Source organism: Perissodus microlepis, chromosome 16 (genome assembly GCF_051167445.1).
Source record: "Perissodus microlepis isolate ML-2025 ecotype Zambia chromosome 16, ASM5116744v1, whole genome shotgun sequence".
NCBI classification, from domain to species: Eukaryota; Metazoa; Chordata; class Actinopteri; order Cichliformes; family Cichlidae; genus Perissodus; species Perissodus microlepis.
In genome coordinates, this window is record NC_140476.1 from 14,104,799 (window position 1) to 14,132,376 (window position 27,578).

The following is a 27,578-nucleotide window of genomic DNA, read 5'->3' on the forward strand; positions in this document are numbered from 1 at the left end:
AGGATCTATTAGATCCCTCGCGTTTTGCATTAGGCTTGACATTTGAATGGGAGTAGGGTTTGTTTACTGTCATTCAAGAGCCTCTTGAACACCTAATGAAAATTCAAAATGCATCTTGTATGAAACATGGGCACATTCATTTAAGGCTGCTGATATGCACAGACGTTTGCCTAGTGCGGAGACAATATCCAAGTGATTCATGTTTAACTATTCCAGTTGAGTTCTTCACGGCACTTTTCATTAAGTGGTTATCAGAGTCTCTACCTGTCAAATGAGAAATAAGCCACAAAATTATCTTTCTAAACTCCTACTTTTTGTTTTAGCTCCTGTTTTTTCCTGTTTCAAGAAGAAGACCACTCCAGATTGTCTGGGATGTGGAAAAACTGTATAAAATACAATACATAAAAATTTATACAGTGCAAAAGAAGATCTATATTAGAGAGAAAAAGTTGAACATTCAGATGATGTGAACTCTGTATTTCTGCCCAATATGGGTCCATATAAATAATACAGCATCTTTATTACAGCGCACAGCTGAGCTGTGCAAAATTTCACCAGCATTATGTCTTCAAGGCAGCCTCCTGGCCTAGTTATGTCAGTCAGTGCTGTCACATTGAATAGACAGGACAGAACTAGCAATGCTGCCTGCTCCGGTAACCCCCCCCCAACATCACCACCTCCTCTAGCCATACATGCTGCCTTCACTGTCCACATCCTCTTCTGTAATGTAGCTAATTCTTTATTCAACAGCACTGACTACAGCACCGTCCCACATTCACACCCTTTGGCTTTGACAGACGTCACGTTAATCCAAGGACATGCTGACATAGCTGTCAACACTGGTTTAACTTTTTCTACTTTCTTTCTCGATATCTTTCAGTAAACCTATTGTGACAGTGTTTTTGCACTGATGGCGAAACTGGATAACGCTTGGGAACTTTATGTTCTCTGATACAAAATAATGGGCTGCATTTTGAAACTAACTCAGTAGAAGTACAGCAACAGATTAGATGCTCTGTGCAGTGGTTCAAACATATTGAGAAATTATATTTGTCATTGTAAATGACCATTTTAGTTTTGGGATAAATTTTCAAAGTATGAATCCTTTAATAAACAGAATATCAAAGATTATAACAAATGATAATCAGATCATCAGCTATCGTAACATTACAGTTTTACCATATATTAACCTTTTAGAAACATTAATTGTCACTGCTTGTAATTTTACAGGACTAAATTATTTATTTGAGACTAAAAGTATAATTGTTTTTCTTTCAAAAAATGAACTCTGCATATCTAAGGGAACTTTCCTCTGTAAAGTCTTATGTCACTGATTTGCCTTTTCCCCCCTGTGTTACTCTGTCAGCTGTAAGACCAAAGTGTACTCAGATGACCTGCCCAACACCAGCATTGTCATCGTGTTTCACAACGAGGCATGGAGCACGCTGCTGCGAACTGTTCACAGTGTCATCAACCGCTCTCCTAAACACTTGCTAGTGGAAATTATCCTAGTTGATGATGCCAGCGAGCGAGGTTTGTAATCTGTGCACGTTAACAAAGTATACGTACAGGATGTATGTGATGGAGTACTGTAGGATGATTATGATAAAAGGGACCCACGTTTCTGGCTGTGTAGCAATTAAAGCTAATCTAGCTTTTTTTAAAATTACAACATAAGGACTTTATGGTGTTAGTATTTATTTTTAGAACCTGATTAATAAAAACACCAATTAACCTTCGATGTAAGGCTGTGAGTCCCATTTGTTCTTGTAATCTTCAAATAACCATTTAAGATCTTTTAGATTAATAAAAAAGCCAAATGGAACGTTTGTGGTTCAAATTTACATAATTGTGGGTTTTTTTACTCTGAGAACTCCTCACTAAACCCTGGAAAAAACTAATGAGGAGTGTGATGTTGAAGACTCAAGTAAAAACACATTGATAAGTACATTTTTGAGCATTATAGAAATAATGGTCGGGTTTCCAGGTTTTGATTCTGCCATATCACAGTTTAAGGAATCGTGAAATATTGAAAGACATATGTAAGTAAAGAATTTCTTCCTTTATTGGTTATGCTATTATTTTAGGTGGCACATCCACCTCTGATGAGTCAAGAAACAATATTTATGTACTCAAGTAATTATGGTCTTACTATCTTTACCTTATTTTTTTTAATTTGCAGTTCTGTAACCCATAAAAATGACATATAATCCTAATAGGTAGTAGCTAAAAATCTTGTTTCCAAATTTTATTATTTTCTTTTGGAATCCATAAGTTCTCAGCTGGACATAAGCTGACTAGCTCGAATTGATAATTTGATGACCTGATTGAAATCTCATCATCATATTGTCCATATTTAACTTGTTATGAGTTTTCTTTTGCATAATTTCTTTCAGATTTCCTAAAGAAGAAACTGGAGAACTATGTGCGTGCTCTGGAGGTGCCGGTGAGGATCCTGAGGATGGAGCAGCGTTCAGGTCTAATCAGAGCCAGGTTGAGGGGGGCAGCCGCCACCACTGGTCAGGTCATCACCTTTCTTGATGCTCACTGCGAGTGTACTGTTGGCTGGCTAGAGCCCCTGCTGGCTCGCATCAAAGAGGACAGGTAGGAGCTAAAATTGACATCACTAAGTATTTTGAATTTAATGCTGTTTTTTTTTAAGGCACTGATAGGAAATCACACATATGTTTGACGTTTTTGCAGCAGTGCACCACACTGCTGCAAAACCTCCTATTGTTTTGACAGTTTAGTGTTACTATTGAGCCCTAAAAAGGCTTTATTACTGCAGTTGTTATCATATTTCGCCTTAGTTGCATCACTGGGTACTTGAGCCAAAACTATCTGAATACTGATGGGAAAGCAAACTTTCAGTTATTAATACGCTGCCTGGCACTGCTGATATGAGATAATAATTATGCTGCAACCTCAGAGGAAAAGATAGCTTCTGTCAATCTGCAGGTTATGCAAACTGTGTAGAGTGTAAGGTTGAGAACCCAAAAAACAGACACAGGAGGCAGCAGGGTTTAACAAAAGGTAAGCCGTTTAATTAGGCTGATGGCAGAAGTCCACAGAGCAAAACACGAAGCGAAACAAAACCTAAGCCGCAAGACCAACCCGGGTGATGATCACAGACAGGGACAGAGGGGAAGACAACAACATTTATATGACAGTATTTATAATTAAGGGAAAGTGGACACAGCCCTGTAACGAGACACAGGTGAAGATAATCAAAGACAGTGAGTCAGGTGGGGAAGTAAGACTAAATCCAAAACACCGGAGATGAATCATTACTGGGAAAAAAGGGAAATGGCTAATAAATGCAGAGATTAGACACACACCTACACACAGCAGCTTTACACTAAGGCAAATACTGGGAAATTTCAGTAAAGTTATACAAGAAAGTCATTAAAGCGAAATAATCACAGCATCAAAAAAAACCTGTAATAATAAACAAAACCACCAACAAATAAGAATCCTGGGACCATGGCAATTAACACCGTCATCATGTCAACACTATATGACTTATGCAGTATTGGTATTAAATGGGCAAAGGTTTGAGTCTGCTGCGTCTGTAAAACCATTAAACAAATAGCTTTGATTTAAAGTGATGAAGAATTCATTTAATTTATGCTGTTTATCAAAATATTAAGATACTACATAAGGCATTTACCCATGCTCTGTAGACACCATTATGCCATCCACTGTTTCTGTGTGACAGTAATGAATGATGATGATCCTCTTGTGATTCTTACCTTATCTGAGGTCAGACACATTAATTTACCCTCAGGAGGAAATTGGTATCATATGACTCGGAATATTGTATTATGGAGCCATTACACTTTTACTGAATGCTGCTGCACATGTATTGATGTCTTTAAGTCTGAGTGCAGACTGTTGAGTTGGTGCAGAAATTATACTGTATGTTCAAAGATTAAATTTCCAGACCTGTTCTTTTTGATAAAGAAATGATTTTGTCTGTGAGTATCCTGAGAGGAAGTACATGCATTTATCTTACAAAATAATACCTGTGCAACCCTACTTTCTACACATCTGCACCGCCCTTCAATAAAAACAATGCAGGGATTCCAAGAAACTGTATTTACATTGTCTTCCAACACACAGAACTGAGAATGTTTATCGTTGTTTGTCAGCTGCCCAAGAATTTCGGTGGTCCTGTGTTCGATTTTGTTCAATGTATAATATGTAAAATGTTTAAATAAAACCTCTTATTGTGGGGTAGCTACAGTCTTACTGTGCTGTTGTAATGCATGCAAGAAAATTGTCTTGATCAAATAAACATAGACATTGTCTGGATGGCAGCATATAAAACATAGAATATATCTTTTTAAAAATAATCCCATAAGATTTTAGCCTTTCAACTGTGCTGGTAATGAGTTGAGTGGTCCTTTTCCTCTTTATTCCATAGGATGCAGGATCTGTGATTTCCATCACACCACCTGACAGTTTACCTACTTCCTCTCAATCCATCTTAAATGAGCTCGGGCTCTGTTTTTCTTTGCATGGTAAATTTTTAGCTGCGATAAAATTGCGTTCAGTTGCAATGATTTTCAGAGCCCGTGAAGTGATTTCCATTACAGAATTGTAGCTGTTTTTTTTTTTTTTTTTCCTACTGCAGTGTTGCCTGAGGGCAAATTCAAAATATTCAAGATTCAATATTGGTTTTCTCCGTGTCCCTTGTGTACCGAGATCTCCCTGGATTTTCTGAATATTGCTTGCATAATTTCAGAAATGAAATTATTGTGTTATTCCATCTGCCTGCTTTTCTAGGTGTTTTGGTTGTCACTGTTGATCTTTTCTTTGGTCACTTCCGCTTTCCCACTATTTTAAATTCCACTCATTCTTAATTTTGTCGTCATCCCCTCTGATCCCGTAATCTTCTTGACTCCTTCTCCAAAGCCAATCAGCCTCTCAGATCCCTGTCCTTTAAAACACAGTGTCATTCTGCCCTTCAAACTGTTACACAAATCTCGTTCCCCCAGCTCCACCTTAAAAATGTTGTTGGATATAAATTCAACATATTAAGCTATTATGTATTCCACCTAATATTCAATATATTGTCTTTATTTTGTGTTTAGGGTTTAAATGACTTACAAATCTTTGCATTCGGTTTTGACTTCGTATTTCATAAGTTGAAACAGGGATTCATCTCTGTTTTTACAGAAATGTTGTTTATATTACAGCAGCTGAGTGGACAAAAGGAGAACAACACATTTGATGATTTAATTTTCATATTTTCTTGTAACTTTTTAAAGACTAACCAGTTAATTGATTAATCAAAACGTGAATGTTCAGCTGATTGCAGCGCATTATGATTAATGATCATTTTCTTCAGAACATTTAATAATGTGAATAATAGCTAGTTGCTGGTGTGGTGTGCATAGAATTTGCAGTTACAACCCAGAACCTGATTTCTTCACAGTATGCGGTCAATTTTATGATGGTGGGATGTTGAGGCACGTTGAATATGATAATGAACCACATACTTAATTTCAGTCAAGCCAGTTTCATCATACATGTGAACATTATGGCACTTTGTGTGTTTCAGGACTGCAGTGGTGTGCCCTATCATAGATGTCATCAGCGACGAGACATTTGAATACATGGCAGGCTCTGATATGACTTACGGTGGATTCAACTGGAAGCTGAATTTTCGATGGTATCCTGTTCCCCAGCGGGAGATGGATCGACGCAAAGGGGATAGAACACTCCCTGTCAGGTACATCTGTGTGTGGGTTTGCACTTGCATATCGTCTTGAAATAAGAGAGGCGAGATCAGATTAAACGCTGAAAAAGTTGGAAATATTTTGTAAGCTTAATTAAATGCAGCTTTTTTTTCTGTACAGCAGGCTACAGAGGAAACGCTGAAAGTTAAATTTCTCTACAAAATATTCTTTTATAAAAAGCTCCATTTTTATCTACAGCTAGAAATAGATCCTCTTTCCCTCTGTGTCCCACTGATGCCAGCTTCTGCCTAAATGGCATCCACAGAGTTGTGATGTTTCTCTTTGTAGTATAAGTATCCATGTATTTTGAAACAGGAAAATAGAAACTGCTTAGAGCTGCCTTTTTTGAAAACTCATCTGTATGCAAATCACTCCAAGCAGCAAACAATATCCTTTATTTAGGACTGACTTGAGTATAGAATGAATTAAAAGATAAAAGTAATTGCCCCTCTAAGGCTTTGTTTCAAATTGTCAAACAAATTGGCCTGTTATTATATCCTCAATGTTCCCCTTAGTTACAAAAAGATGCTAACGAATTCAGTATGAGGAAATGAAATATTACAAAGAGGTTTTGTGTTGTTGCCTTAATTTATGTTTTTTGCAGGACCCCCACCATGGCAGGAGGATTATTCTCTATAGACAAGACGTATTTTGAAGAAATTGGGAGTTACGATCCAGGGATGGATATCTGGGGAGGAGAAAACCTGGAAATGTCTTTTAGAGTGAGTGGTTTCTCTGTATACCAGCACATGTTTCTGCCTTGTGATATTCCCTTTTTGTAGATATTTACACATATTATAAAATTGGATGATCTTTCTAAATATATATATAAAAAAAATACACTGTTGCAAACATTTTGTTTCCTGCTGCAACCATGTGGTTGCTGCTGCCGATTTTTTTGTGAGAGTCTCTTTTTGTGCATCATCCTGGCAAATGTACTATTGTGCATTGATGGGTTTGAGCACTTTGGCAGACATCTGTGGACAGATTTTGTCATTGTTGTAATGTCACAACTGTACAGGATGTACTCATGAAACCTTGCAGATGTGGAACTGACATCACATGAAAGCCTTAGATGTGTGTGCTCATATTACATGTTGGTGTGTACTTAGCTTTGAGCTTACACAAACATAAGGGAAAAATATTTAGTCTCTTTGCTTTATGTTTGTACAGTTTATTGTAAAAAGTATATGTTATTATTACCAGTTAGTGATAGTGGGGTTCGTACTTCACCTCATGAGTCTCTCTGAATTTGCTATCATTGAAAATTTAGTTCTGGGGACACTTACTTTACCAGAAACTATGACAAGGGCAGTTTATAGAAGGTGTTTTTGTCTTCCTGTCACAGCTTGTCGTTAGTAATCAGAAAACATGAAGTGCTGTTATAAGGCATGCCTGTGAGCTGCAGCATCTAGTCACAAACAGATCTACAGTAAGTGTGTGTGTGGTACGATGGTACGCTGTTAAAATTTAAGAGCAAATCTTTTTACTGGTAACAAACGTTATCATTTATATAGGTCACCTAAGCATCAAGGGGGTAGAACAAAGGGAACAAGCATTCACCGACTGTTTCATCAGTTTTTATCCAGCCTATTTGTCTGCTTTCCTGTCACATACTACATAAATCTGCCTTGTCTCTACGCTTGCAGATTTGGCAATGCGGTGGCTCCTTGGAAATTGTAACATGTTCACATGTGGGCCATGTTTTCCGGAAGGCCACCCCATACAGTTTCCCTGGAGGAACGGGCCAAGTCATCAACAAGAACAACAGGCGCCTGGCCGAAGTCTGGATGGATGATTTCAAAGACTTCTTTTATATCATATCACCAGGTACAGAGCAATGAAACTGCCACCATGTCACTACTACTCTCAGCCACTAAAATGATGCAGAAAACTGAAAACCAAGAGTTTAAATCAGCTCTGCTGATTTTACATGTTATAAAAAAAGTTTCAGTGTGCACTGCTGGTCAAAGGAAGACGTGAACAAACCTCATTGCTGGACCCCTGTGTGGTTAATTTAGCAAATTGGTGTAAAAGGAAAGACATGTCTCTTCCATTTTAGTCTTTCATTCTCTTGCAAGGTTCTTTTTTTATTCTTATGCAAATGTACATTTTCTTTTACTTTTATATTTGAATTTAATGCAGCTTTGCCATCTTCAAAGTGGGATTAATTAATTCCTTCTCTCAGATACAGATTTTTTTAGTGCTCTCTTGAACTTGGGTTCAGAAATTAGTCACGAACGGCCATCTTTCAAACAGAGCTCAAACACATATGGACAAACTAGAACAATACGACTGTGCAGATTGAGAGATGAGTACCCCTCCATCTGTCGACTTAGTAATGTGATTACCCTTTTGCAGGAAGCGGTATCCCGGAAATCTCGGGTTAACTGTTTTAGATGCCAGCCAACCTATAAGGGATCATCCGCAATCTTTCGATCTTACAGCACAAATTGTGACCTTCTCTTCCTCTCAGTCAGGCAGGATTCTCCACGGGCATGTGTGCAGACAGAGCCAGGGCTGTGATGGATGAGTTTCTCTGTGTATTGTGGCCCCGCGATGACTGTCTGTTCCTCCAGGACATTAGGGAGAATGATCTGGGTTGTGCTGCTGCCAGACCTCCCTTATTGGTGGAGAAGAGCACAGTATGTTGCTCACGCTGAATTTGGGAGTGGCATCTAGTGATCCTATTAAAAGTGTACCCCTTTCCTTGTCCTTCCTCTGCACTGGATCTAAGAGGCTATTCATCATGATCTATAACATGTGATGCTTAGCCCCCGCAGATAGAAAAAAGAGAGGAAGAGAAAAGTAGCCTTCAGCTCACTGCTTTTATCTGCCAACTTGATATTTCTGTTTCCCACATTAAAGCCTGAGATGCTATTGGTATTGGTAAGCTGTTTGCAATATCTTAGTCATGTGTGATAGATAGATAGATAGATAGATTGATTCATGCTGTACGTCTTACATGTTGACTGGTTTTTGAAAGCTGTCCTCTATTTTCCCTCATTGCAATCATGCTCTTTCATATTAAATTACCACCTTGAGTCTATCTGCATTCAAGCTATGAGTCCTCAAGCAGCACTTTAGGAAGAAACCATCTGCCTAATGTGTTTGTAAGTGTCTGTGCCCAGTCGCTGTCTAATCCTTTCTTAGTCTTTAGTTTCATCAAGGCTGATACATCAGGCAGTTCACATTTGGCTAAAGTGACTTACATCATGGCCCACAGTTATTGCACAGCTTTTGCACTTGTGCGCTATTGAAGGAGATGCATCTTCCACATTACACTGTTTGTAAATGGGATTGCAGGCTAACGTTATGATTGGGATATTTTCAGGTAAAGCTCTTTGTTTCCCTTCATAAAGGTTCCCTCTGGTGTCGGGTCTCGGTGGTGCACAGACACAGAACCATCCTATTTTTCAGAGCAGAAAATGTGTCTCTTAATGTGACGGATGATGTTCACTGATACATATGGCTGCATTTCCTGTCTTGACATTTCATTTGCAGGCGTGATGCGGGTGGAGTACGGAGACGTCTCCTCTCGCAAAACCCTCCGTGAGGCCTTAAAGTGCAAACCGTTTTCCTGGTATCTAGAGAACATCTACCCAGACTCCCAGATCCCAAGAAGATACTACTCTCTTGGTGAAGTATGAGCTCTCTTATACTCTAATCGTCTATAATGTATCGCATACACCGGCTCCTTCTGCGTTCAGTCAGATATATCCTTTTAGCGCCTGGCCTCATTTTTTTCATTTTCTTTCAGAAAGACAATATCTCTGTGAGATATAGCCTGAAAGTATCAGGATCCAGGAAAGGCTTAAAAAAAAAAGCTGAAAAACAAACAACCAAGTTTGTATTGAACGTGCATAATAAACAGACGTGTGGCTGTTCAAGGAGTCGGTATTGATCCCCCCCACATGTTGAGGCAGTGAGATAAAGCTCGTGTATGCATTCTAGATAGTTTTGTATTCTGCTCTTTAAAGAACAAAAAAAGACTGTTTCCGAGTACCTACCTTAGAAATCAGATTTTTCATAGGGTTGTTAATAGGTAGAAATTGTAAGCATGTAGTATGGTTTGATAACTACTCATTTACAGGTTTGACGCAGCTTATTTTATGAGAGATTTTTTAGTTATTTCCCTTCCGCTTTTTTAAAGTGACCACAATCAGCTTCTTGATGAACATAGCTTTGTGTGGGAAGCATTGAAGCGGGGGTCAACTCAGTGCTAACATGGACCGTGCTATCTGGACATAGATGGAGGTCATGTAAAAGTAATGTCAGTCTAAGAACTGAGTGTGAAATGAGGTTGTAATCCTCTAACACTCATACAACTGAGGATGAGGGGACTTTTCTCTCTCCTTTGCACTGCTCTCCTATACTGCAGTAAAAACTGGTTTTCTCTATCTCCCTTTAGCCACTGCAGCACCTTTTTTCCCATTTTCCTCTAAACCAGACTACTTCTGGCTGATTCTCATCCCCCATAACACACAGTAAGCCTTTCTTTAACAGCCGGAACCATTAGGTTTTATATCACTTAATTATTATGAATGTCATTCCGTTCCTGCATGATAGGCATGGTAATGGCTTAGGCAACATACATAGTCAGCTCCGCTTCAGCTCTGTGAATGTAGGAGTTCATTAGATAGCTGAGTTGACTGGAAGTCAGTAGGAGCTGTGATAATTGCTTATTGAGAAGTGTGCAGTCAACTTAGCTCAGTTTCATCTTTAAAAGTGGATATAATGAGCAGAGGTTGGACTAAATTAACTCAGTGACATGGTATATACATGATTTTAGCTATAGCATTTATGGAAGATGGTGACAAACTTTTTCCAGTTTCCAAAAAGAAAGCATCATTAAATCTGTGACTTGCATTTAAAGTGGTTTCAGCATTAGTGATGCTGCAATATTTGCAAACCTGGGGTGGCAACTAACATTATTCTCTGTTATTTACTTATATGATTATTTTGTCAAATGCCAAGAAATAGGTAAATTTTTTAACCCTTTAAAGCCTGAACCATGAAATAATTGCCAGAAAATTAAAGATTTTGGAAATCGAGTGATTATTAAACCTTCTGACAAAAAATTAAAAACAAAACCCTTAAAAATATATTGTGCAATTAATTTTGCTGTTTTGGGAGGAAAATAAACACTGATGTATATGTTTCCAAAACTCATGGATCAAATATAATACATTTGGGTTTAAAATGTTAATTAAAAAACTAATCAAACCCTAAAGATACTCAGTACAACTGAGTGAACTAAAATGCTGTTGCTAATTATATCTTAACAGATTAATTTCTTTGGAAGACAATATTTAAGATGTAGTGATTGATAATCAATTTGCATAAGAGATCCTTGGATGAAGAATTCAAACAATGAGGGAGGACAAAAAAACAAGGACTTAGAAAAGGAAATTTTTATTGATGTTTTAAATGTGACGTCATTATTCTGGTAATTTTTTTTTTTTCTGTTTCTGTAGCCTAGCTGTTGTCAAAAGAAACATAAATAAAATGCTATGATGTAACACTTTAAGACTTTAGTGTTACAAAGTTAATAAACTTGTACTTCTTATTTGTAAATATAAACTTACTGTCTATAGATCAGAAATGTTGAAACCAACCAGTGTATGGACAACATGGGGAGAAAGGAGAACGAGAAGGTTGGCTTTTTCAACTGCCACGGCATGGGTGGAAACCAGGTGAGGAGATAACAGTAAATACTGTATTGAGAGTATTATACTTAATTGTGAAAAGAAATACTATTGTCTATATTATAATAGAATTTGCAAATGTAACCTTAAATCTGAATGAAACTAAGCACAGCCTTAAGTGTTCTACTTGGGTAGCAGCCAGGTGTTGCTAACTAAACGTACTTGATTAATTGATCATTAGCAGGTGTGAGCTCCTCTATAATTTGCAGTTTGCTGATCTGGACCATTTAGGTGTTAACACAATGTTCCCAGGAGTAGACATGCCAACAAATTTACTCCAAGGTCAGGGCATGTAATACTTAAAGATATTAAAAGCACAATCCCAAGAACTAGATCTCAGACCATCCAGGCTTCAATTAGCATGTTAAAGTTCATGATGGTACAATTAGCGTGAACGAATTGAGCTTGATTGGATGACTTGTTGGGAAAACCTGTTCTCTTTAAAAAGAGTATGGCAGCATGGCTTAGTTTGCAAAATTGTATCTGAACAAACCGCGGGACTTCTTGAACAAGACTTCCCTCCTTTGGACTGATAGCACCAGATTGGAGGTGCACAGCACCATGTTTAGTAAAACCTAAACTCAACACATTAGTACAGATACCTCATACCAGCTGTCAGGCACAGTAGATAATTTGACCCTGTTTTGCAGCCACAGGACCTGGGCGCCTTGTAGTCATTCAGTCAAACATGAGCCGTTCTCCGTATCAAAGTATTCTAGAGTCAAATGTGAGGCCATCTGTTTGACAGCTAAAGCCTGGGTCATGCAGTAGGTCAGTGACTCCAGCAAATCTGCAGCCGAAGGACTGAAAAATAAAATGATCACGGTGTTGCAATGGTCCAGTCAAATCAGACCTAAACTTGACTGAAATGTTATGGCAGGACCATAAGAGAGCTGCGCAGAAACAAACTTCAATTTCTCCACAGTGATTCGAGAGAATGATAATTTCAAATTATTGCTCATCATTTCAAATTATTACTGCTAAAGATTGTTCTCCAAGCTACTAAATCATGGGGTGTACTTAATTTTAAAGTGCAGCCTCTAGCAGTACATTATCTTGCCCAAAAACTTGACTTCAGGTTGGAAGCGAGGAGTGTGTTAATCTCCAACTTCTAAGTCAATGTGCAGATTTTCAATACAATGCTTTCTCTCTCTCATTTCTGAAGCCCAGTGTTGATTAGACTCAAAGATTTCTAGCCCAGAATTCACTTTGGTCCAATCAATATTCTTTATACTCAAGTCTCATTATAGTTTTTTTCTGCAGCACACAAGACAGAATATCTGTCCAGTCTTGTACAAAAAATATCTGTAGAACATCCTGGAAATGCCCAATAAAGTACACAATCAATTTTTAAAAAGCTCTAGAGTGTAAATAAAAACAAAAAACAAAAAGAAAAAAATTAAGGTTTAATAAATATGTACAGTTTAGTCATCTATCCCTAAAACCCCTTACAATACTGTTGTTTTATTTTTTGTGATGTTGATGTTACTGATATTTTTCAAGAGCTTAATAAAACCTCTTCCTGTAGGTGTTCTCGTACACTGCGGATAAAGAAATCAGAACAGATGACCTCTGCCTGGATGTCTCCCGCCTCAACGGGCCTGTTGTCATGCTCAAGTGTCACCACATGAAGGGCAATCAGATGTTTGAGTACGATGCTGAGGTAGGATCTGTGGCCCTTTTAGGAACCAAATAATTCAAAATAAGGGTTCTAAAGCAACTGGCCATTCTTTTCCCCTGTTCCTCAATTTAACGTTTGTACCTTTACCTGTCAAAAGGTAATTTCATGAGCAGTAGGACACTGAGGATTTTTGGTCGTGGGAAACTAGAATGACTGTTTTCTGCCACAAGATGGTGCTGTGTGTTGTTGTTGTTTTTTTTTTAAAGCACCACGGAAGTTGAGTTGCTATTTCAACCCAGCAGCTGTTTCTCTTTTCTCGTCTCATTATGTAGTATGTTGGCAAGTGGGAATATGATTTTGAGGTAAGCTGTTCAATTTGTCCCTCCTGAAGTGCCACATTGTGATTTAGTATTGTGAGTATGAGTGTGTGGACTCTGAAGTGTTAGTGTTTAGTACGGTAGATCGTTTATATAAATATATTTATTTTTTTGGATGTGTACTGAAGCCTTTTCCTACATTGCAATTTATCCTTTTATATTTTGTTGACAAATATATTGTATGTGCAGCAGAACAATCAAGTCACCAAATAATTTACATCGCAGAGAGAAACTGAAGTCTAACCTATAACCCCCCTCAAAAAAAACAAAAAAACAAACCAAAACACAAGTATCACCTACAAATATCAAAGAAAAATGATTGCATGCATTAGGTGCAAAATGGTGAGGTGAAAAAATAATAACCTTAGCTGTGTTGCTCATTACAGGTATTGCTATATGTGTATATATGTATGTATCAAAGTCTTTTCCTTTTGCTATAGCACTGAATTAGAAAATATAACCCTAACCCTAACCCTGCATATTGAACACCAGGGTTTCACTTTACCTAATATTCCTGGGTATGCAAGTAGTAATAAGCTTGCATTTTTGATATTCAGTCAAATGAAGAAACAGATGTTGTGGGCAGGAAATCTCATAGGAAAACTAAATATTCTACTCAAGCCTTGTTTCCTCAGAATACATCAAAATCAAAATACATTATGGATCACACAACTCAAAAAGCATTTTTATATGAACAATTTATGCATTTTTAATCCTCTGGGAGATGGTTAGACGAGGCAGCATCGCATGCAGAGTTGTCTATGAGTGATTGAGATGTCCTATCACTGACATGGCGATATGACAAAGTGAGGAAGCTCAGAGGCCTTTCCATCCAGCATTGAACAAATCCATGGAGAAATCCTTTCATTACACTTTGCTCTCAGTGTGCTTTCCTTAAAATGGAAAAAAAAAAGAGAATAAAATGAATAATTCATAACGAAGAGGACCGGTCTCTGTTGTAAACAGCTCTGGGGTTTCATTGCTGTCAGTGGCTGGTGTTATTTTTAGCCCAGGTGTGACTGACAGGGACTGAATCCTGGATGACTACAGTACCATTAACATTTCATCAGTTTCACTTTCACAGAAATACCTGGCTTCTCCATATTCCTCCTGTATTAATTTACAGTTGTGACCGACATCCACTTTCCTGTTCACCTACTCTGCTGTTTCAGCCAGTAATAAGTTCTATTTACTGTGCTTTTCCTCGCATGGATATCCCACTCAAACACATGATAGCCAAAATTTCTAAGTGCGCTGAAGTTTTCACCAATTTATCTGTACTTTTTAACTTTGCTGTGCTTGTCAAGTTGTGTTTTAGCTTTAGTAGAGTCTAATTACTGTAGTTTTTAAACTTTTTTTTTCAGCCAGTTTTCTGGCTAAAGAAACCCAAAATGTTCTTTATTTCTTTTTAAGACTTAAAATATTTGAGCTAATCGTTATTTAATTCACACTTGAACTATTGCAGCAAAATGCAAGTAATGAGTTTATTGGAGATAAAGAGTTTGAGGCATGGATTGGCATATTGATTGAATAGCTATTTACAAGTGAGGCACACTAAGCCACAGGCTGTATCAGGGAGTAAAATAGGAGAACCAAATAGATAAACTCAAATTCCTGCAGGTAAGGGGCATGACATGACCGCGTTTCACCACTGTTGGACATTCTCTTTATTACGCTTGAAGCTCACACAAGTCGGCTCAGCTTCCCAGCTGCCAGCCACATACCAACAACAACAGCAACACCACAACAGGACTCTACACTGATCTTAAGTTGGCGAGGCGTGATTGCGATGCCACGCAGCTGGGTTCGCTTTCCCTGCCGACCACACCCTGCCACGAATTAGAACATAGATGACATGTTTTTACTAAATATCTAACTTTTTTTTTTTTTTTTTAAATTGTCCATCTCGTTTTATAAATTACCCCCCAAAATTATTTGCATTGTGCTAATTTTGGCAAATATCGTCTGCCTCATTTTAAGGATATGTTCAAATTGTTGATGTGGTCATTTTCTCGGGGGTTTGAAACCAACCTCCTTGACTTTCAAGTGGTTGCTTTGGAGACAGCAACCAGGCCTGCAACTACTTGCAGTCAGTTGCTGACCTCAAAGCCACTTTGTGCATCAAGATGTCTATTAAAAATAAGTGGGTCTCCTATCAGACTGTCAACAGTCTGCCATTGAATGGGGTCAAGTTGGCAGTTACATGCAATCTGTGAGAACAGAGGGATTAACTGTGATAAATCAGCAGAATATGGCACCTTTATATTAAACATTAAACTGTGATGTAATTGCTGCAGGATGGCAGTTTAACTAAAGAATGACATAGGCACTCTGCTTGCTTTTATATAGGAATTTAACCAGAAAACTTTCAATGGGCAAGCGCTTATTGGTGCAAACACACTCAGATTCATAAATGCAGACAGATTTTAATGTGTTGCCAATCTGTCTGCATCAATGAGATCTGCCTACAAGTGATTGTTGCTACTGATTTGTTGCAAGGAGGTTGCCATCCTGTTACCTTTTTTTGTGGGTGACTGAGCCAATAGTCACATGAATAATTTGAAACATGACCCATATCGCTTATGAAGATATGGTCTATCTAATAACTAAATAAAACAAGAAATGGACCAAATAAGTCAGACATTTAGTCAGTGTCTGGGAAAGTTTACTGCGAAGAACAGACGCATCAGTTTAAGAATTACTTTATGACTCTGTGACTTACCTTGAAAACCATCTGTCCCTTTTCCCTCCTGGCTCACTGCAGAAGCACACCTTCCTCCACATCATCACCCAATCATGTCTGACCATCGGCCGTCTGGAGGACGGCACCTATGGCCCCACTGTGGAGTACTGTAACAACAGTCCAATACAGTCGTGGATCCTCCACAACTACACTCGTCTGGAGGTCGCTAGACACCTCTACTTCAGTCCCACGGATTATTTTCTCTAAACTCAAGTCTGCTCTCGGGGGCTACGGGGGGCGTGAGGTGAGCAGATTAGCACAAGTTAGGTGTAGAATAGAGGTTGGTGGTCATCATAGTTGCTCTGTAGCAATGTAGTTTCACACTGTTAGAATTCACTAGACCTGTTTGGGCTGTAATAGGCAACTTTGGCTGTTTTGAGAGTATGTTTGACTTTCTGATTTTTGTCAGTGAGAGTAGACTTGTGGTTCTTCCAGGTGTACGCCTGAATGTGCATGTGTTTTAGGAAGCATTAACACTTTTTTGTTATTGGTGACCTTTCAAGGGGGGAGTGCACAGAGACATGGGAAGAGCTTCATTACGCAATGACAGATGTCCTGTCAAGATGCTTCTCTGTATAAGATGCTATCTGGAAGACCTTTAGCTAATCTTTTTGCTAAATTACATCTCAATTGACATTTATTTTCCAAAATAAATATTATATTTTGATGTGAAAATTCACTAGCTGTCCCCTGGACTGCCTGCACATGATGAATGATGGCCGAGATGGAGGACGTGCTTATTTTTAGCTGATTATCTGCATGCGGAGCTTATTCAAATGGGCTCGCCATTGTTTACAAGTTCTTTTGAAGTGATCCTTCATTGTGAACCCATCTTTCATGGCTGTAGTTGCTCAGGCCACTCTCTTATTGGCCAAAAGCAGCTGTGTACACAGTGTTCCATGTACATTGTAAAACGCCCATTATCAGTGTTTTTTCACCACTAAGCCTTCTTATTTACATACTTTTGTGAGGAATGTTCTTCAGCTCAGCATTTCTGTCCATTTCGGAGTTGTTATTTTCCTGCTTTTTCCAGGCTTTGTGTCTGTCAGTCATTCTCTCTGTAGCCAATTTTGTTCTGTTGAGTAATTTGGAATGAACACCTCAGAATCCTGTACTGTTGTATCTCTCAAAACGCTAAAGAGCAATTTCACTGTAGCATGCCACAGTTTCTGTGTCCAAGCAGGGCAAATTGGGTAAGGAGCTCCCGGGACTGCTGGTGTGTGTCAGAGTTGTGGCAGTATAGTGACCTGCTGTTAGATGGCCTGATTTGCTGTTCACTCTCAGACGTCCTCCTAGCATAGCAAGCAGAGAGGAGCACGTACACAAGAGAAGGGCTCCATTAAAGCAAATGACACTGTTGCTGAATCTGCCCTGAGATACAAAAGTATCTGCTGTGTTTGTATCTCCCACAAAAAAGCCTCTCCTCTATCTAGATCCCCAGCAGCAAGCACAGAAGATCACGTCAAAACAAGAACCTCTCTGCCTTTCAGCAAGTCCAGTGTGGTGTGTGGTGATAAAGTGGATGCTATTCCTCAACCTGGGTTATGGTTAGAAACGGTCATCATTTAATTAGCTGGTCTCAGCTGTGCACACACTCGGTTTCTTGCTCTGGAGACCGTGCTTGGTTTGCTGGGAGGAAGATGGGAGTTTTCTCTGCCCCAAAGCAAGCATGAAATAATTATGAGCAAAGGACAGGACCTCCATATTTCCAGTAATTTCATTGAACGTGGAACTTTTTTTTTTCCAAATCATACTTTTCTTGTGCCACATGTTCCCCTGGAGTAAATTTAGATTTTGAATGAAAGGAAAAATATTATCTTTATGATTTAAGGCTGTTTAGAAAGGCTTTGTAAATGATTATGCCCTGCGCAGGGCTCAAAAATGTAGTATTCATTCAGTCTGGATTAGGAAAAAATTGTTGATCTTTGCTTCTTTTTTATTCTTCTTAGTTACAACTACTATTAAAGAACTACTTTTTAAATTAAAGTATAGTGTAGCACAAGCTTATTGTTCTTTTCCTTTGTTTTTAGACAGGTGTGTGAGGTTGTGTGCCACCTGCTCTCTTTGTTCTCACTCTGTTTGAACAAGTGTGCTCTGTAGGGCAGTCTGCAATGTGTACTTCAGGAAAGGTGTGTGTGTGCGTGCGTGTGTGTGTGTGCATATATGGCTGTGTTTGCATGCACTTCTTTGTATCCAGGCAGATAGTGTTGGGCCCTTGTGTTTTATAGCTTGAGATCAAACATGGCCTGAGCGTCTCCGTGAGCTCATTAGTCTGAATATCCTCTGTTAACTGTCAAAGCACAATCTTGTTTTAATGAAGAATTATGCCTCGATTGCAGAATTTAAAAAAACCAAAATCATGCTTAATGACCAGTTTTTATGCCATGATGTATTTTTAGGTTACTTGTTCACCTGCGTTTTATTTTTTATGCTGATATAACATTGGGTTAAGCTGAAAACTGCTAAACCTGAGGCTATCTCTGTTTTGGTTTTCATTTATACGCTTATACATTTTCATATATTACATGGCATCTTTGTAGCTCCTAACATAATTTTCCCAATTTCTCTCATGGCATTGTTTTTCTCTGCAGAGGCTCTGCTTCTCTTTACAAACCAACTCTCAAGTCCCCTACTCCTCTGCATGTGATCATTAGGATGAGAAAAGCAACTCAAGTGAGGAATGAAATTGCGGAAGCATGTTACTACTGAGGGTTTAAACATAAATGGTTAATCAAGGCTATTGAGGGCTCTCTCACAGTTGTTAGTGGGGGGTGTTATCTCTGGTGACGTGTGGCAGATAGCCACAGATTCTCTCCTGTGGTACATACCACTTGTGTGGTGCTTGAGTTCGAGCTCATCACAACAGGTGTGTTATTTCCAGTCTGGTCCGGTTTGTCCTGTTTTCTAGCCTTTCTGGTTTCCATGAAAAAGCATCACATAGGACAGACAGGAGCGATGGAGTGGAGCAGGAGAAGGAATACTGTAATTACATTAACAGGGACCCTGTTCTATTTAAGTGTCTTGATGAGCTATGGCAGTGACAGTGAGCCAGTATGCACAGTACCAGATCCCTGAGAGTGTAAATGGTTTTCACTCATCATTATTTTACTAAAATGTCTTTCATGAAGAAAGCCAGTTAATCAGTCATTGTCACCTGAGCCCAGTTAGACAGAGCCCAATCCAACTTGTCCCACGGTCAATTTAGTTAGCAGATGATGGCATATTTGGCCTGTGATGTGTAGTGAAGCCACTGTGAGAAATGTAAGGTTATTAAAATACTTCTATAATGATAAGCTTTGCAATTACACACCTTCATTAGTTCTGTACAGGTGTTTTTACTGGTATACAATGCTGTGCAAGTCTAGAGCAACCTCTTATTTCTTTATATTTTGCTAGGAAAAAGGGAACTAAGTGCAGTGATTCTCAAAACGTGCAAACATACATAGAAATACAGTTTATAAGGCAACAACAAGAGTTTGTGCAATTGCAACGAGCTTGAAAGTCAATATTTGGTGTTACTGATTTTATACTTTAACACAGGCTGAACTGTCTTAGGCAGCTTCCATGTCATTTTTTTAAAGTAGTCTTTAGGAATAATTCTCAAGGCCTCTTGAAGGACAGTCAAAGCTCTTCTTTTGTTCCGTGCTTTTACTGCATTGCAGTGTGTTTGAGACCACGCTGAAAACTGAAGCTGCTGCCAATCAGATGCCTTATAGTTGTTGGTGGGTCAGAGTCTGACTTTACTTCTCTGTGTCCATAATTCCATCTATTTTGACAAGGTCCCTAGCACCACTGGCTGAATTGAACCCCCAACCATGACCGATCCTCCGCCATGTTTAATACATAACTGTGGACACTCCCTGTTGTACCTTTCTCCTGAACTCCTCTGTTCATGATGATTTGAACCTAAATTTTCTAAACTGGATTTATCACTCTATAAATATAATTTGGCATGTCTTGGCCTTTTCTCTTCTCTGCCTCATCCTTCCACAGGAACAATTTCTTATGAGGTGTCAATGAACAAGAGATGGGTCAGTTCAATGGCCAGATACATCTCTTCCCCCCCCCCCCCCCCCCCCCATTTTATAAGGACACGACTTTCAAATACAGTGAATCTGCTGTAGCCACTTCTTTTGTCCTTCACTTGTCTAGTTTCCTCAAAATTTTTAAGGACACACTGCGCACCCTGCTCAAATATGCCAGGTTTTCTGCTAATAACTCTTTACAAATCACCTTGTTGGTGCAAAAAATTTAATGCTGTCAAACTGTGTTGTCTTTGAATCAGCTGAAAAATGGCAACAAATTGTGTGTTTTTTGTGACACACTGCTAATACATGGACTGGTTCTTATATAGGTTTTTTTTTTTTTTCAACTTTAACTGAGCATTTAAAGTGCTTTATACAACTTGCCTAATTCACCCATCCATACAAGCAACTTGGATTTACTATCTTGTCCAAGGATATTTGGCATGCAGACTGGAGGAGCCAGATATCGAACCACCAGCCTTCTGATTAGTAGATGATCTGCTCTACCTCCTGAGCTACAGCAACCATAGTAACAAAAATGGAAAATTTATCAGATTTTACACAACTGAGAGGCAATCATTGTGGTGTACTGATTAAGGCACACACAATCATTAGGGTAGAGAAATTTGTTGCAACTAATGTCACATTGTAACCTTTTTCCTCTCCTCGTGATCCCTGGTTACTTGTTATCTGTTCTGAAAAAAGATGCTACTATAATGTGTTGCATTAACAATAAAAACACAGTTTATCCTAAGCATGGTGTTGAATAAATAATCGTGATGTGGTCAGTGCTAACAAGCACCAGCAGTATTACTGCTGGTGCTAATGGTGCCTATTATACTGGAGCACTTTGATCAAAAAGTAAATATAATGAGCTGCAGTGTTAACAATAAACTCTTTTTCCTAGGTTATTTTAATAATTGGAATAAATAAATATTTAAAACTGTTTATTATTGTTCCTGAGAATGGACCAGATCACCACATGTATGTGATAAGGGTCACTCAGAGGAACAAACATTATTATCACCTCACATCGCTATCATTTCAGCTCTTTGGTTTGATTTTCTGGCCTGCAGTGAATGGTTGGTGAAAATTAGGAGCTACAGGACCGGATCTTTTCCTTTGTTGATGGCACAGACCAAAACAGAGATAAAAACGGAGTATAAACAGACCCTACATTAATTTTTAAATCTGCTTTGTAATTGCTGGATGTGTAAACAATGTGTTATTTCCATTCGTAATCAGAATATAATCACTTTTTTAATGGTCAAAAAATCAGCTTTAAAGACTAGAAAATGCCTCAGTAGACCTCCTTGTTAAGGTCAAATGTATGCAGAGGTCTACATTTACTTTGTATGTGATCCACTTGTTCATGATGTGTCTTCACCTGCTATTCAATGAACATACAGGAGTTTGCAAACCTAAACATGGTGATAAAACTGAAAACACTGTAGCGAGTTTGTTGCAGTGGTTTTAACATTAAAACAACTCATTTTCCCATTACCACTGAATGTGGGGGGGGAAGTTGGCTCTAGAGAGGTTGATGCTTTTGAAGCTCAGTCAATCACAGAAACATCCTTTTGTTAAAGTGCCAATGACAAGTTTCTCCCCCGACAGGAGCCTCGATTTCCACAGCGTTTCACAGTGAGAGATGTATTGTATGAGGGGTAACCCTTTTTTATTCAAGTCTTTTTCTCTTGATGTTCCTTATTTTGTCATTCTGTTTTTATTGTTTTAATAAATGGTGCAGGCACAGACTTAAGTTTATTTACTGGGTCAATGGTACAACAAAGCTGAAATTTGGGAAATTAGTAGTTAAAATGAATCTGTGAGGGTTGGTTTGAGTGATGCGCATAGATTCAGCTTTTCTTCAGACCACAGTTGAAGCAGTCAGGCACTGGCAGCTGGCACTGATGCCCTCGGTGATGACCTGCATCTTTGAGGGTACATGACTGTAAAACACAGGGGAGGTTGGTCTTCAACTTGTAATTGTTTAATGTCATATGTCATGCGTATATATTTACATCAGCTGTAACTGCCTGTTTTTTGTTTTGTTTTTTCATCTTTTCTCTCCAGCGACTTACTCTGCTGCATGTGAATAGCAACCAGTGCTTGGACATGCCCTCTGAGGACGACAAGATGGTCCCCACATTGAGAGACTGCAATGGCAGCCGTTCCCAGCAGTGGCTGCTCCGTAACATGACCCTTAGCGTCTGACTCTTCACCTGAGTCCTCTGTCGTTCTCCACCCAACCAGCCCTGGCTTTCCTTACCCTCACCAGATGGCTCTTACCACACATCATGCACCTCTTGCTTTTACATCCTGGCCAAGAAATGCAGAGAACTGGGCAGCAGCAGCTTTTCTTCCATTTGATCATATTACAGTTCAACACAGGTTTGAGGATAAACTGCACTGGCACCTGCATTTCTAAAAATATGATGAGCTGTAGCTTTGGGAACTTTTACAGATCTGAACTAGGATAATGATGTATCGGGTCGTGCATGGAAAACACTCACATCAAAGGAGTCACACTGTGATGGACACCTGCTAGCTGTGAATCTGCTGCACTGACTGCTGATTAGCTTCTGGAAAAACATAAACAGGAGACCATTTGTCATTTTCTGAGACGCATCTTTGCAATGGTTGAGATTCTATAACCACCACTGTATCCAGACAGGCATTGATGTATCTACTATAGGTACAGTCGTAAAAGAAAACACCTGGTTTGCTGCTCATTCTCTTTTCATGTCGGTGTCTACTATGTCTATGCTTCAAGCAGCATGGTGGTCATTTTAACTGCAACTGTTGACTGACATATGGAGATCAGCACTGATAGGTGTTACCCTCTTGAGGTGATTTACTGAAGGGATAAAGTCGTAGCCCTGTATAACCTACAAATGCTTTTCCTTCTTCTTTATCAAGCCCACTGTAGCATTAGCTATTTAGGACGTGTCTTTTTATCACATTTCATGAGACTGTGTGGTAGTAAATCTGCTCGAGAGAAAACGGAAGCCCAAAATTAACAAACTGAACAATCTAATTTCAGTTGAAGCCCTGACACCCATATCAGTTGTTACAGTTTAACTTAAGAGGAGTACCATTTTTATGAAGATCCCTTAAACTTGGTGAAAGAGTTGTACAAATCTCTCTAAAGTTATGCTTTCTAGTACTGTGCAGAAAGTCTTGAGCCACCCTTAACTTCTTGATATTTGCAGTGCTTTATTGAAGTATGCAAACATACATGGAGATGCAGTATAAGACAAAACAGTTTGTATAATTCTAGGGAGCTTTAAAAAAAATCAGTTTTTAGTATTCTTCAACACAGCCTGAACTCTCTTAGGCAGCTTTCTTGTAACTTCCATAAGTAAGTCTTCAGGAATAGTTCTCCAGCCTTTTTAAAAGACATTCAAAGGTCGTCTTTGGATGTTGGCTGCCTTTCTTTCCATTCTGTCAAGTTGATCCCACACTGCTTTATTAATGTTGAGATCCAGGCTCTGGGGACGCCAGTCCATGATTGACAGTGTTTCATTGTGTGCTTTTCTATCCAGGTATGTTTTTACTACATTGGCGGTGTGTTTGGGGATGGTGGATCTAAATCTGATCAATTTTGATGAGTTTTGAAGATCCCCCCCAGTAATAGTGGCTGAATTGCAGCCAAAACCATGACAGAGCCGCCACCTTGTTTTACAGATGGCTATAGAGACTCACTATTGAACCTCTCTCCTGTGGTAAGTTGTCTGTTATGTGTAGCCACAATACTGGTTTATCCCTTGGGTTAGGTTCTTATGCTTGAATGAGTCATAGGTTATTATTAAGTGGATAGACCCCCCCCCCCCAAAAGAAAATGCAAAATCCCCCCAAAACATTAGTCTGAAAATGGTCAGGTACAAGAACTTGTCTGAAATTAATAAAACAACAACAACAAAAAAAAAGCAGTCAATGTCCAAAGACAAAATTTTAAAGATATTCAAATGATAATTATTGCGCAAGACCACTTTAAAAATTGCAAGAAACTCTAACTACTTTGGAAGCAAAGCAAAAGGAAATGAAGGGCAACTCGAGACTTTTGCACAGCACTATACCTGAAACATATCTTTGAAATTCCAGGTCTGTTGTTAACTGACGCAGCTGTTGATGTTCCGTATTACTCCAACAGGAATTACATCATGGAAGTTAATCTATTACAGGTGATGAGAAATATGATGTTGGTGTTGGACTAGAAATACAAGTGATACATTTTGAATGAATGTAGATTTTAACAGGTACTTTTGAGAAAATCACGCTGTAATATTATAGCTATCAAAACATCATTACATCAAAAAGATTATTTTTAAGTCAGTTTCCATATGATTTCAAATTCTTTCCATAGGAGATATCATGACATATCCGGGTGCAAATCTTTCTTTATAAAAGTTGTTACATGTTTGGTTTTTAGTGATTTTGGATGGTTGATGCGTTTTATGTTTGAAAAGGATGGTTTGAGATAAAATATTGCAGCTTATTGATATTAAATAATTACCATATCTCATAAATAAATGATACAAAGTCTTGATCATTGCATTAAGTGAATATGAAGTATATCAGTACTCATCGTTACCTTTACAGATATCTTTCACCACATTCTGCAAACAAATTGTATTGTACATAATGCTGTTCAGATGTATCTAGCACCATTGTTGTTATATATATACAGAACCAATTATTTTTCTAAGATGCTGTAAAACTGGAATATTCTTGCAAATCATACTGAATGATGATTAAACAAAATCACGTGATAGATTTGGAAGTAATAATAACAGTGCTGACTCTGGGTTTTGAAATTGTGCTGTGTTTTGGAAATCCTCATTGGTCCCACAAAAACCAATTCGGAGACTATCTGAAGGACTAGAGTACATGAAGGGTGGGGTATACTGCCCATGGCTTGAATACTGAACTGATGCCAGGTGCCTGCTTGGCATTCAGATTGAAAATCAGTGACCTCTTTGATATTATGCACACACATTTATTGTTTTTCATTATCTTAAAGTGCATGGTGTTAGAACAGGAATGTAATGTTTCAATGTGTGGGTTGCACATTTGTCATCTGTTTTGTACATTTCGCTTTTTTTTTTTTTTTTTTTTTTGTAGAAAAAATAAAACTTCTGAACATAAAATAATGATTAGCTTCACTGTTGAGCACCTGACAGCTTGTCGCACCAAAATATACGGTTGATTAATAAGCTTTTAAGGCCTCACGTACATCTCATTACCCGGGGTTACTCTGTCCTTTTTAAATGTAGCAAATTGTACCGTCTCTTTTATTATGAGCTAGAAAAAAAACACCAATACAACAAGATACTATAAGAGTTACATTGTAATGAATGTTAGTTGTTGGTTTTTTGCTTTATGTGTAAAGGAGTTTGTCATTATTCTGTGTGCTTTTAATCACAGAAGGCTTGACCTTTCAGGTGACTCTGAAAAAGTCTGAGACACAAAATTGTACTTTTTGAGCAAAGCTTTGAAAAAATAAAGCTAGCAGAATATCCAGCAGACACTGGACGTCATGAATTGTACAACTTTACTAATTATTATTTGAAATATTCATTCATTTGTCTGATTTTTGTTCAGTTGATTAATTAACGGCTTAGCCTTGAAGCCTTAAGTTGTTGAAAAGGACAGCATATATTTTTAATATTTGTTTTCTATACTCAAACCTCTTACAGGAAAAGTTGTGTGAACAGCAAGTCTGCACATTTCAGAAGCTGGAATCAGGAAAAAAAAAAGGCTTGATGACTTACTCAATAAATGTCAGGCTTATTGATTGGAACCAGGATTTCCAAAGTGCTGCCCACAGTCCAGTGGCCACCATGATATAACACTAAGGTAGCATTTCCAACTTCTTCTATTATAGCTATCAAATCAGGCTTCATAATAGACTTCATAGCAAATCATGTTAATACTTTCAAGAACAGCTGGTGTCAGTGTAGTCACCCAACTAAAAACTAGTAAAACGACTAAAAATGGCATAAAACACCTTCCTCACTGTAAATGTGTTTGAAATCGGCATTTTTATCCAGCACAATATTATCTGCTGCCACTCTTTGTTAGCACAGAGCGTAGGAATTAGAAAACGATTTGAACATGCTGACGAACATCCTTACACTCATCACTTTATACAGTAAGTTAGGCTTGACTAGTACCCACTTTTGCCTTGCGAACTAATTGAATTTGCTATTGCATAGATTTGTTTTCTGCACATCAATGATGCAACTGCCTCATTGCACCACATGAGATATATTAGATTGTAACCAGGTGCCTATGAAGGCCGTTTAAGTACAATGAACTGTCATGTTCCAGTTTGACATTGGACCAGAGAATTGCCGCTCACTTGGTGTTTTCTCTTTTTCAATCCATTCTCGCTAAACCCCAGAGATGGTTGTGTGGGAAAATTCCAGTACATAAGTAATTTCAGCCAACCCGGCACCAACAACAACACCATGTTCAGATGACATCGCTTCCCCTAGGTGATGCTCGATTTGAACTTCAGCCGATAATCCTGTCATTATCTGCATGCCTAAATTCACTGGCTGTGATTGGCTGATTAGATATGATGTTAGCAAGTATGTGAGTCTCAACACCTTTCTCACATCTACATGAAACAAAGAATCTCTGAAGCGAACTTTTTAACTTGTTGGGTATAGCATCATTAATCCAGCAAAAATATATATATATATTTTTTAATATAGCGCCAAATCCCAACAATGGTCAATACAAGTCACTTAACACTGTAAGGTAAAGACCTAGTAATACCGACAAACACCAACAATCAGGCGACCCCCTATGAGCAAGCACTTTGGCAACAGTGGGAAAGAAAAACTCGCTTTTAACAGGAAGAAACCTCTGGCAGAACCAGGCTCAAGGAGGGGCATTGAATAAAACCTGACAGCCTCATAGAGATGTGTTGGCTCGAAGTGCAATCCAGAACAAAGTCCATGCAAAAATATTTGTACAAAAAATATAAAAATAGACCAATAATGAATATTGACTGTGTTGGGTGTGCTGATGTTCCTTGTTTCTGCTCAGCTTCGCATTTAAATTACAGTGAGGAGAGTGGTGTAAGTCTTCATTTTTTCACCAAATAAAAGAAAGAATAACCATTTAAGCATAAAATTAAAAACAAAAACTATTTGTGCCTAAAGTCTCATTAGACATAGTGGGTAAATAATAAACACTCATAGCAGATATACTGTGCATTTTCATTGTCCTCACTTATGGTAGCTTTTTGATCAGTATTTCTCAAAGCTCTCTAAGGTGCCCACTGCAGAGGTATTAACAGTTGTTGTTGTGGGGCTGACAAAACATCAGTGCCTCACAGCGCTCC

The 27,578-nt window shown here is 38.4% G+C and overlaps 1 protein-coding gene across 4 annotated transcripts in view; it reads left to right on the plus strand.

Moving 5' to 3' along the window:
- Positions 1–25,749, plus strand: part of galnt13 (polypeptide N-acetylgalactosaminyltransferase 13) — a 37,061-nt gene extending 11,312 nt beyond the window's left edge. For 2 of the 4 annotated variants that reach the window (XM_084907556.1, XM_084907555.1), the window contains 11 exons: positions 1,367–1,533; positions 2,397–2,604; positions 5,567–5,737; positions 6,349–6,466; positions 7,394–7,574; positions 9,249–9,388; positions 11,342–11,440; positions 12,981–13,115; positions 13,406–13,435; positions 16,215–16,437; positions 22,295–22,391. In XM_084907556.1, the coding sequence (XP_084763682.1) occupies positions 1,367–1,533; positions 2,397–2,604; positions 5,567–5,737; positions 6,349–6,466; positions 7,394–7,574; positions 9,249–9,388; positions 11,342–11,440; positions 12,981–13,115; positions 13,406–13,435; positions 16,215–16,400 (1,435 nt within the window). In that variant the 3' untranslated portion in view covers positions 16,401–16,437; positions 22,295–22,391. Of the gene's footprint in view, positions 1–1,366; positions 1,534–2,396; positions 2,605–5,566; positions 5,738–6,348; positions 6,467–7,393; positions 7,575–9,248; positions 9,389–11,341; positions 11,441–12,980; positions 13,116–13,405; positions 13,436–16,214; positions 16,438–22,294 lie in introns of all 4 variants that reach the window. The other 2 variants (XM_084907557.1, XM_084907558.1) reach the window with 2 other exon arrangements.
- Positions 25,750–27,578: the final 1,829 nt, after the last annotated feature.